Source organism: Chenopodium album, chromosome 12 (assembly GCF_948465745.1).
Source record: "Chenopodium album chromosome 12, dcCheAlbu1.1, whole genome shotgun sequence".
Classification (NCBI taxonomy): domain Eukaryota; kingdom Viridiplantae; phylum Streptophyta; class Magnoliopsida; order Caryophyllales; family Amaranthaceae; genus Chenopodium; species Chenopodium album.
The window spans coordinates 55,189,489-55,201,576 of NC_137845.1; the positions used below are offsets into that span (position 1 = coordinate 55,189,489).

General features: G+C 34.5%; 1 protein-coding gene, 1 long non-coding RNA gene and 1 pseudogene across 3 annotated transcripts; 2 read left to right on the plus strand and 1 right to left on the minus strand.

The window, feature by feature from the left end:
• The first annotated feature begins 573 nt into the window (after nt 1–573).
• LOC145570651 (NAC domain-containing protein 82-like) lies at nt 574–2,832 on the plus strand. Its single transcript, XM_081629785.1, has 2 exons — nt 574–707; nt 1,067–2,832. The coding sequence occupies exon 2, from the start codon at nt 1,442–1,444 to the stop codon at nt 2,558–2,560; it is 1,119 nt and encodes a 372-aa protein (XP_081485911.1). The 5' UTR covers nt 574–707; nt 1,067–1,441; the 3' UTR covers nt 2,561–2,832.
• Nucleotides 2,833–4,853: 2,021 nt separating this feature from the next.
• Nucleotides 4,854–7,238, plus strand: LOC145571412 (galactinol synthase 2 pseudogene; annotated as a pseudogene). Its single transcript, XR_014096575.1, has 3 exons — nt 4,854–5,195; nt 6,233–6,556; nt 6,924–7,238. The product of XR_014096575.1 is annotated as a galactinol synthase 2 pseudogene (transcript).
• A 297-nt stretch (nt 7,239–7,535) lies between these two features.
• Nucleotides 7,536–11,246, minus strand: LOC145570654 (uncharacterized). Its single transcript, XR_014096546.1, has 2 exons — nt 9,967–11,246; nt 7,536–7,906 (listed from the first exon to the last, which is right to left on the minus strand). It is a non-coding gene; the product is annotated as an uncharacterized LOC145570654 (long non-coding RNA).
• Between the last annotated feature and the right edge of the window lie 842 nt (nt 11,247–12,088).

Genomic DNA, 12,088 nt, shown 5'->3' on the forward strand with positions numbered 1-12,088 from the left:
TTTCTAATTTTAGTTTGGAAAATTTTCTTATTCACATTACCCTTAATCTTTTAATGACATCTAAATGGAGGGAACCTTAGTTAGTGTATCACAAAGTCTTATATGTGGCTGGTCACATGGTGTGACCATCCATCATAAGGGTTACTTTGTTAGTGTTATAGAGGTTACTCGTTCAAGTTTACATGAGTTACTTCGTCAATGTTATAGGAGAAACTTGGTCAATATTACAGGAATTACCACATCAGTGTTATAGAGGTTACCTTGTTATTTTACAAGTGGTCAAATGATAAGGCTAGCCGCACACAAGACGTACTGACAGTGAATGGAGTATTGTTTTTTTTAGAAGAAAGCAAGGAGTATTAATATCTACTCAATTACTCATAGTATTGTTTTTTAGTCCACTTTGGCGATCTCGTAGTATGTATGGATAAACTTTCTTTACTTGAAAACAAGTTCTTTTAAACAAATCTTTAAAATAAAAGAAAAAAAAACCCTTAAACAAGACCAATTACGACCGTCTATATCATTTAGATCAACGGTTAATAGTTCATTTGTCTCCATATATATTCTTTTTTTTTTTTCACCGTAACTTCATTCTTACGCTGCAATCTCATGTTTTCTCTCTCCTCCATCGAAGCTCGTACTCTCTCAATTCCTCGTAGCGATTTCTGATAATTTTCTCTCTCCTCCATTCGACTAGCTTTGAGGTAGCAATCTTGTTCTTTTTTGGTTTTTTATTTTACCTTTTTTTAATCGTTGAATATTAATATCTCAATCTAGGGTTTGTCGTTGATTTATTAGTACGTATAGTCAAATTAGGGTTTGTCTAATATGGATTATTGAAATGTTTGTTTGAATTGTTGTTTTATAAATTACGTTAGAAAGATCAAGTTTTGTGATTTTTCGAATTTGATTGATGATCGAGTCAAAATTTGACCGGCGTAGTTTTGGTTGATTTGAATTTTTTTTTTTTTTTTTTTTTGTTTTTTTTTTTTTTTTATGGGTTTTCTGAGCGAAAGTTGTGATTTTTGTTGATGATTGAATATGTTGATCGTGAAAATTCCAGGTATCCATGTCTATTATCAATCTGAAGAAGAAAAATTTGTGGATTCTTTTATTTGATTGTTCATTCTTCAAGAGGGTACGTTGGTGGTGGGGTTCGTAATTATTTGCCGTTGACTTAATCATCGGAGAGTGAGTTGTTCATCTCTGATCTCTCTTCCTCTCCTTTGATTATTGTTACGATCTTTGATCTCTTGATTGGTTATTGTGTTGCAAATTGCAATTGCTCTTGCTCTTGAGCCTCTGAAGTCTGAATTATTAGTGGTTGTGGAAAATAGATTAATTGGTATAAAAGAAACCTTCTGGTTTCGGAAGTAGATTGATCGGGAAAAAAAAAAAAGAAGAAAAGAAGAAAGTGGACTTTTGCTAGTGTTGAATTATGGAAGGATTGTTAGGAAGTAAATCTTGTCCGCCGGGGTTTCGATTTCACCCCACGGATGAGGAGTTGTTCATGTTTTATTTGAAGAGGAAGGTTTTGGGTAAATCTCTGGGTGCCCAGATGATTTCTGAGGTTGATGTGTATAGGTTTGCCCCGTGGGATCTTCCTGCAATGGCATGTATTAAAACAAAGGATCTGAACTGGTATTTCTTCTGCCCTCGAGTAAAGAGATACCCTAATGGAGGTAAGGCCAATAGGGCTACTGAATGGGGATATTGGAAGTCAACAGGGAACGATAGGACTGCAATGTACGCTTCTCGTCCTGTGGGAAAGATTAAAACTTTGGTATTTTATAGAGGGAAGGCTCCGAAAGGGGAAAGGACTAATTGGGTAATGCATGAGTTTAGGTTGGATGACAAAATGCTTGCCGACAAAGGTGTGCCACAAGATTCATATGTCATTTGTAAAATATTTGAAAAAAGTGGGCTAGGTCCAAAGAATGGGGAAGATTATGGGGCTCGATTTGTGGAAGAAGAATGGGACAGTGACACCGATGATACTAATGTGCCAGAGAGAGCATCTGGACATGTGCTGCATGATACGGTTTGTGGTGGTGTTGCTGATAGCCCTGATGGTTCTGTTTTAACTTCATCTGTGGGTGCTCCACATGCTTATTATCCAGTTGGTACTCTCGTTGCTGATGCTGCTGCCACTAATGTGGCTTCTCCAAGTACTATTGCAGCTTCTATGGGTACTCCATACATTACTGCTACTTCTTTGGGTACTCCACTTGACAATGCAACTTCTGCAAGAATACCAAATGATGAACATTTAACTGTGGATGCACCTAATGTTGTTGCAACTTCTGTGGGATTTGCGACTGCTTCTCCTAGTGCTGTGGGTTCTGCTTCCGATGCTGCTGGAATGACAGAGGATGAGGTGGACAGGCTTTTGAAGTATTTCATTGAGGATGCTGGGGATGTGGGCGATATATTCAACGGATTGGGGGATTTGGCTGATACTTCTTGCCTGAATATTGATTGGGGCGATTTGTCTGATACATCTACCCAAATTCCTGACTGGTCTAATCATTTCATTGAGATGGACGATCTAATTTGAGTTAGTTTTCAATGAAATCTCTGTATAAAGAACCTATTATGTTATTTCGCATCGTTCCAACTAAATGCTAGGAACTGCCTTAGATATTTCATATGTTATGTTTCCTTATGTGGTTTGCCATATATTGACTCTATATATGTTGCTCTTGTTTTTTTTCCCCTATGTACGGATGATATATCTTACACTTGTTTGGTTTGAACAAGCTTTGGTATTGTTTAGGCTTTTTAAAGATGCCAAAAGTTTTCTTCTCCTTAGTGAATTGTAGATTCCAATGCAAGGTTGTTTACGCTTACTATTAGGCTTATGTATAAATTCATCCAGTTCCATATATTTTGTATGTTTATTACTGCCATTAAGTCTTAGTTTTTGTAAAGTCTTTTAAAAGTTATATAGTAGTAACGATCTTTTTGCGAGATAGAATATTGGTCCGGGACCATGCAATAACTCCCATGAAGCAGGAAGTTGGCTAAGATGCTAAAGATCCCATGATTTCTAATTTGAACCACCATCATTGACTCTGTGAGGTCAGGAGATTCTAGTTTGGTTGTTCTGTAGGAAGTTCAAAAGTATCCATACAATTGATAAGTTCACAACTTGACACTGCGTTCTAGTACTTAATTTATAAGTTCCTTCCGTCCAAAAAATAAAAAATAAAAATAAAAAATATGTAAGTTCCTTCACTCTTTTTTTCCCCCCAAGTTTTTCTTTAATATTAATAATGTATTGATGATTATACGGAATAATCACTTTTAGTTAATGTGGCCAACCCAGATTAAGGCTCTGATTGATTAATTGATTTAATGTCATGATAAATTATGTCCATTCATCCAATTTTATTGATGTATGCCTTGCTTATCTTTTGAAAGATAAAAGTATTTGGTGTATAGTTCAATGTCATCTAAATTGCGTGGAACTTAGTTTAAGGGTTGTTGAATAAGCTTTGAGCTATACTTGGCCTACATTTTGGTATGTGACTATGTTAATTGTAATTCTTTCATCTTTGGCCCAAATTTGCTTGCCAATCTGTGCTCTTGAGCAACCTAACCATCATTGTCGTAAATCCTAGTAAGTGATGTTTTTCCTAAAGCCTCGCAGATTCAATTATAGTTTATTGTATTTTAAGACAAGATCAATGATCTTCAATTTAGTGATCAATAATATGACCGGGCAAATAATACGAAACAGATGTATTATTATAATGTTAAGTATGGCTAAGTGGCCCAAGTAGTTTGGATTTTTTAGTTGGACAATTTTTGGTCTTGCCTGTTGGAGAATAAGAGTTTGTGACTCTGGTTTGGCCACATATCTCTTCAGCTTTGATATGATTTTACAATTGATTATTGATTTAACTTCTATTATTGATTGTGCAATTAAACATATAATATAATTTGGACCATTTGTAGACTTGGTCTAACCTTAAGGCATGAACTCAGTTGGACAAAATTTGCAGTAAGCAAGCATCCTTCTAATCAATCATTGGAGTTGCTTTTAACATACTATCAATTTTTGGAGAAAAATCCGACATTAAGGGAATTAATCAAAAGGAATTTGCTTTTCAGATTTGAGGTTTTCTCTATAACTTCTCTTGTGAGTTGTGTCCAAAAATTGCACAATTTTGACTATTGATTTATGAAGTATTTTTTTTTTTTTTTTTTGAAACATATGAAGTATTTAATTATCTATTGGTAAACATAACAAAATGTTTATTTTTGAAAAATATATATTGAGACTAATGTAACAACTTACATGTAAACATTATATATTGTAAATTAATTTAAAATGTAGCCAAAGCTAATGCAGTTTATTGAAATGAAATGGTAGAAATTTTGACCATTTTTTCTAACATATTTTGAGTGCTAAAAGATGTACAAAGAGTTTGATCACACGTACTAGTTGCTAGTCTTTTTACCACTCGTAATAGTTTATGCAATTAAACTATTTGACATCCATCACAATGTTGATTGCATGTAATGATGGTATGGTTTCACGTTTTATCATAAATAATAATAACAATAATAATAAATCATGTCCAATATTCAATTCAATGCTTTGAAATTAAAATATATATGCGTTAAAAAAAATAAAAAATTAAAATATATAAAATTTGTTGGCAATCAAGTTTCACGAGTCAAGGATTTTATTTGGAGTATAATTATTAATCATTTTGTAATAATTATGGACTGGTGAGATATGATTTGTCGGTTGGACGTAGGGATTATAACTTGTCATCGACTTGGTAAAGATTTTAAGTAATACATCAATGCATACATAACTAGCTAGTGGTCATTTAATTTCTAGAACTCCTCTAATCTCTCCCCTTCATATTCTTCATTAAAAATCTTATTCAATAATGGCCAAACATGCATACGTGACCTTCTTGGCGGGTGCCCAAGGTGGTTACGTGAAGGGGGTGGTAGGCGTAGTGAAGGGTCTAAGGAAGGTTAAGACAGCCTATCCGTCGTTGGTTGTGGCAGTGCTTCCTGACGTACCAGAGGAGGACCGCCAGTTGTTAATAGCTCAAGGTTGTGTTATTAGGGAGGTTCAACCGCTCTCTCCACCAGAGGGCGACATGAATCATATGGACTTTGCTCGTGCCTACTTTGTCATCAACTATTTCAAGCTCCGTGTTTGGGAGGTAATACTACCTTTGTTTTTTATTATGTGCAACAAAGAGATATTCTTTGTTTCACAAATGATATACGAATTATGTAATATGGTAAAATAGAGTCATCCATTTGTCAAGAATTATTTGTATGCATTTTTTTTTCAGCAAATTATTGCTTATATGGTAGTGATGGATCTTGGCCTGAAATATTGAATTAATTTGTGCATTTAATCACTCGCTCAAAGCTAATCACTATGTCCGCTCCCAATAATTTTTGTAAGTAAAACAAGATTATTTAAGTTCAATAACTAATTAGCCCCTTGAAAGGTCCCTCTTACACGTATGAAAATTTTATAGATACTAAAAAAGTACAAAGTCTACAAATTCACAGATATGTTGCATTATTATGTTGCATCTTGCATGCTAATGTTAGAGTCAATAATAGGAGGAAAAAGATTAGACTAGTACAAAAAAGGTAAGGTTGATTATAGATTTTATTTATTTATTTATTTTTATTTAACATATATGAGAAAAAAGATAATACGTATATAATTTTTTGCTTAGTCTCAATTTCTGCTTGTATATTTTTTTAACAATTTCTATTAATTATTTTCATAAAATTTGGTTTTACATCCAAATGAAATTTTCGAATTGATCGTGCTATTATGACATTTTCGAATTGATCGTGCTATTATATCTTCAATTTGCACAATTTACATTATACTCAAGAAGGATATACATTGAGGCTTATAGGGTTCCTCCCTAATTTTATTGTATTTTGAGTACAATGATTAAGGACCTGTTCTGATTTACTGAAGTGAGCTGAACTGAACTGGTTGGAGCTGAACTGAACTGAATATTTTATGAGAGAAGAAAATTAGGAACTGAACTGATTGAAGCTAAACTGAACTGAAATTAAGCTGAAGAGAACAGACCCTAAGTTGTTATATTTTTTAGAAATTAAAGGTTGAGACCGTACTGTTTTTTAATTCAAAATCCATCACTAGACTTTATTAGTAAGTTTACATGTAGCAACAAGTTGTACTGAATATGTTTGTTATATGCAGTTTGTGGAGTATGAGAAGATGATATTCATAGATGCAGACATGCAAGTAAATGAGAACATTGACCACTTGTTTGATCTACCAAATGGGTATTTCTATTCAGTTTTGGACTGTTTTTGTGACCCTTCTTGGGGAATGACCCCTCAATTTAAGATTGGTTATTGCCAGCACTCTCCGGAGAAGGTTGAGTGGCCGACCTCCGAGCTCGGACCACCTCCTCCCCTCTACTTCAACTCCGGCTTCTTCGTCTTTGAGCCTAATGTTCCCACTTACCTTGACATGCTTAATACATTCCAAGAGACTCCTCCCACTTGCTTTGCTGAGCAGGTATTATTAGCAAAATAATTGTGTTATTTTCATTAACCAACTAGTTTTAAACCCGAATAATGTCCCGAGTTACTGCATTATTTCCATGATAAAAATCTTTATTAATATTTAATTATTATTAAATGGCATGGCTTAGTGGCTAACACCTTAGAGTTTAAGCTAAAGGTCATGAGTTCAAATCTTACAAGAACCATATTTAAAATATGGATTGAAAATTGGATTAAATGATATTAATTAGGCACAAATTAAATTCACTACTATTTTTCGTACTAGATTCAACAAATTGTCCGTAACTAAAATATATGTTCCTTGAATCTTAAATCATGCTCAAAAATAATTTGGAATGGAAAATTATTATATGATCCAGGACTTCTTGAACAAATACTTGAGGGACAAGTTCAAACCACTACCAAAAGAGTACAACATGGTGATGCCCATGTTGTGGTGGCATCCAGACAAGGTGGAGTTGAGCAAGGTGAAGGTGATGCACTATTGCGCGACTGGGTCGAAGCCATGGAGGTACACTGGGAAGGAAGAGAACATGGACAGAGAAGACGTAAAAATGCTGGTGAACAAGTGGTGGGATATGTATAATGACCCTTCTTTGGACTACATCAATTATTCCTTGGCTCAATTTCTCACTGAACCAGTTGTTGATTATCCAATAAAGACATTTGTCTAAGGTCATTTCCTAGTGTTTAGTCAGTCACAAGGCAAAGATCCAAAAAGTAGCATACAACGAGGTATAAACTATGTATCATGTCAAGCTACAAAAGTATGTACTCTGTATGTTGAATACACAATATCAAAGATCAATCTTAAATACCGTATCAAGAATAGTTTAATTACAAGTATATTATACGAAGTAAACTAATTACGAGAAGATTAGATAAAGTGAAGTGGACTAGAAAACTGGAAATTAAAGACACACTAAATATGCATGAGAACAAGTCAGAGTTTCAAAAACATTCAAACATAATTGAATGTCAATCACCAGCATTTTACCAAAAATCAAAGCTCAAAAACATCATTTAGCTATTGTAAAGACAATATCCAGTACCTGTACCACACATGGGATCTATGTCTAAGACGATGGTTCACAAGCATCTACGAAGTTTGAGCATGCCGGCCATCCAAGTATCCAACGTTGCTTTACTACTAACTTGGAGGCTTAAGATTAGATGTCAGCTATATGCATTTTCAACCAATATACTGAGAAACTATCAATGAGAACATACAATACTCCAGCAAGTGAAAAGTTAGCACAATGCTCCAGTTCCAACAGCTGCCAGTAACATGTCTTCTGCTTGTCAAAGGACCATGTTTGGAACACCTCCGCACACCTGCAAGCTGCAATGCACATTCGTTTCAACATAAAAATCAGCTCGAAATAGCATGCATTTGGCTAAAAATAACATATAATCCAAAGATTCAAGTTTTTTGTGAAATTAAGTAGTTGCACATTAGATAATAGATATAGACTCAAAAATCATCCCTTAGGGAACCAAAGCCTTCTGAATACAAGAACTCTGACCTTGCGCCCCCCCCCCCCCCCCCCCCCCCACCCCCACAAAAAAAAAAAAAATAGAGCCTCAAGTACATTAAAGTAAAATAATTCTACTCCATATTTTATGTTATCAATTGTTTTTTGACTGCATTAAATTAGACCAAAATCAATACAGTTTCATAGATCCGACAATAATATTTTAGATTATATAATCTGGCTCATAATTTTCTCCAAAAGCTGAGCTCAGATCCAGTGTTTAATACAGTTGACAGAAAAATACTTAAAAAAACTAAACTTCCTTCACATAACAAAGCGATAATCCCAATTTTTTTTTTATCAACATGATGATTTACGCACGGCAATTGTATGTAATTCTATATATAAAACAAATTCATGGTCAAAGCTGACCTCGCAAGTGAAGGAAGCAAACACAAGCATAAAGGTGGTAAATAATCCCTTTTGTTCAAACTCCAATCATTTTATTAATCACAAGGTTTGGTTACACTAAAGTACTAAACTAACCCATATAGAATTGTTACTCTGAAAAATACAACTTCAACAGTACATATGATACTGGAACCTTTTTTTTTCCAAGAAACTTGTTGCTCACCAGAAACGATAAATTCCAGAATATCATACAGGAAGCTATAATATTGACCTATTGCAATTTTATAGGTTCTTTTATGGGGTTGAATACTATATCAAAAGATACATGGAATGCATATAGCCATCAATACTGAAGCTACTTAAGACTCTGCACCATGAACGCATCCTCTTAACAGAAACAATTAAATCAGGATGACATATACAGGAAAAGCCAAAAAGGTTAATTTGATAAATCAAACTAGTAGCATAACCCAGTGGTAAATAACATCACTGGTGGCTTATTCTGACAACCTTTCCCTCTATGCAATGGTGAAGCAGAAGTAACATCATGGCAAAGGGTTCTAATGAAAAGATAAATATATCTAGATCAAGGGAGGAAGCAAAAGCTTTAAAGTTAAACGCATTTGCATGCACCTAAATCATCATTTTTAAACATTTTAACCAAGGTGTTGAATCTCCCTTACAATCATAAAAGGATCAGTTTTCACAATAGAGTCACTTGGAATTAACATTGTTCACAAGAATAGCTGCAGGTAGCAGGACTGTATAGTATCTTTCTGGAATTATAGTAGATTTTCAAGCCTTCAAAAGCTTATATAGACTGAGCTACTGGCCAACTGCTACCAATTTAAGATAATATACACAGGAAGGTGGTTGCAAAATCATTTAGTAAAAGAAAAGACCAAAACATCAGCCTGTCATGTTTTAGTTTTATTTAAGCTAATCAATGATAACAAGATTACAGGAAATCAAGGTAAGTCCAACCACTAAGATTAGAGAATGAATGGGAATGGTAAAGGTAAATGACTAAATGCTTCATAAATTGATAATATCAACTACCTGTCTTTAGTTCTAATACGAAGTACTCGGTAAGCAAATACTGAAATTTCAACTTATGGTAAAATATGCTTCTATGTTAGTAAGGAAAAGAGTTACTCATCCCTGTATCAACTATAAATAATTTACAGCAACTTCCCTAAGATTGTCAACAAACCATAGTAACCATCTTCAATGAAATTCTAGCAAATGTAATATTGATCAAGAAATCAGAGGTCCGCATAAAAAAAGGACATGTATGTGACACACAGAACATAATGAACCACAAACCTTATGATAAAGATCTCGGGGTCTACCCACCCCCCTCCCCCATTTATGAAATACATACAAGTTTATTTCTACTCATTGTTAAGAAACAAACTATGTCTTGCAATCAAACATACCAAACTACAAGGAAATGATATTGACAATAGTAATAGATGTTTTAGTGGAAATTCTAAAGTTTAAAGACACCCGATACCTTATGCGCTGACTTGCAGCTAGCAGCATTGGACCTTGACATCATCTTTAAGGTTTGGCCTTTTACAAAGAGCGATTCAACTGTAAAGCCTGTCAGCTGAGCATAAACTTCATGGACTTCCTCAAAAGGCAAAACAAACTTTTTCAAGAAGTTAGCCTCAGTCAAGACAGAAGCACCAGAAAGACGGTAATGTTTTTTTATCAGCCTTTTCTCCTTCAAAACCTGTAAGACTCGGTGTCTTAGCAATAACCTCTTCTCTATGCTAACGACTGAAAACCTGGGCAAGCCGGTTTATAACCCAGCTGGTTTATCAGAAAATCCAATTTTTCCTTAATTATTTCCTCTTTCAATGTCAAGCACAAAGGATGTCGCCTAATCAAATCCTTGACATTAGATTGGGTCCATCCAAAGCTCTTAAAAATTTCACATTTATCGTCAATTTTCTTATCACTACAAACAGCAACAGATTGTATTCCATAGAAAAACATCTTAGAATCTCGAGGAATCCCCAACTTTTTTTCAACCCTAATCAAGTTTTTTCGAAACAAGACTGTCTTCATACTGAAAACACCAGGCTGATAAATAATGTATTTCAGGATTTTTCTACCAGAAATTCCACAATGACTTTGCAACAACTCAGCATTGGGAATCAAATAATAAGACGCTTTGTCAAATTGAATCCAACCCGATCGTTTCATGACTCGAACAACATTCTGATCACTACCCAAAATAGTCCTAAAAGCATCTATTCCAGGACCCAAACGTTGGCGCAACATTGAAGGATTCCATACAACAGTTTGAACAAGATCAGACCCAGATAAACCCAGATCATTAAGGAGCTTAATTTTGGGTTTTAGGGTTTTACTAACCCTAGAAACTAAAATCAGGGGTTCATGACATACAATTATCCTAATATCAGATTGCTGAAAACCAATTTGCGTTAAGAATTGAACAATAGAATTAGCATTTTTCACCCAATTCGCCTGTCCACTTTCCCGCCGACTTGCTAGTGTAGCGGAAGTAGAGAGAGATTGGTCGTTGGAAAACCCAGTTTATCAACCAAGAAATTTGCAAATGAAGAAGACGAAGAAGAAGTATTACCTTCATATGATGAAGAAGATGTTGAAATGCGTCGAAAACCAGGCATGAAGAAGTAATTGTAGAGGAATCGGAAGCCATTGACACTGCCATTGGACTTGGAGTTGTACCAAATTTTCATCCTTTCGTTTTTCGAGCATTTCGTACGAAATATTACATGCTACTTGTGTTCTTTTCTTGTAAACTAGATTCACCTCTACTTTGGTGAGCAAATCGGATTAAAATTTTAAGACCCGGATCTATAATTATTTGTGATTGGATCTTACAATTATAAGTCAAAATTGAAATCGGTTTAAACAAACCTAATAGTAGAGCAAGTTTAGCCCTAAGTCTTGGGGTGATATCATCATTTGAGTCTTAAGACATGTACTAAATACTTTTCCCATTTTTCTTCAAAATTCTCAAGCAAGTCTCAAGTTGAGTCTTGATCACTTTTATTTTTATTATCCCTTCTTTTTTTTTTATTTTTACACTTTTCTACATATAATATGTCAAATATTTAAGTTTTAGGGCTAAAGTGATAAATTTGTGTAAGTCATAGTGAGTCTTAACAAGAATTTAATGACATCATTTTCAATGGGGACTACCAAAAATGATGTCACAATCAAGTTTTAAGACTTGGAGCTAAACTTGCTCTTAAGGAATTGAAATTGGGATCGTTGAGACCAGTTTTGAGTAACATTGGTATGTTCTTTTCAGGTTAATTTCATTTCAATTCAGTTCCTAATTTCTTTATCTCATGGACAAGTCAGTTCATTCAGCTTATAACAGCCCCAAATCTGGAAAATTATACGGAGTATTTTACTTAAATCTTATAAATTCATTAATAGTTTGGTTGATGGAAAATTATATGATCCAGGACTTCTTGAACAAATACTTCAAGGACAAGTTCAAGGCACTACCAAAAGAGTACAACATGGTAATGCCCATGTGATTGGCATCCAAAATATATGGTGGTGCACTAATGCGCGGCAGGGTCGAAGGCATGAAGGTACACTGGGAAGGTAGAAAACATGGGCAGAGA

Coding starts and splice junctions, on each gene's coding strand:
- LOC145570651 (XM_081629785.1), top strand. CDS start 1,442: ATGGAAGGATTGTTAGGAAGTAAATCTTGTCCGCCGGGGTTTCGATTT.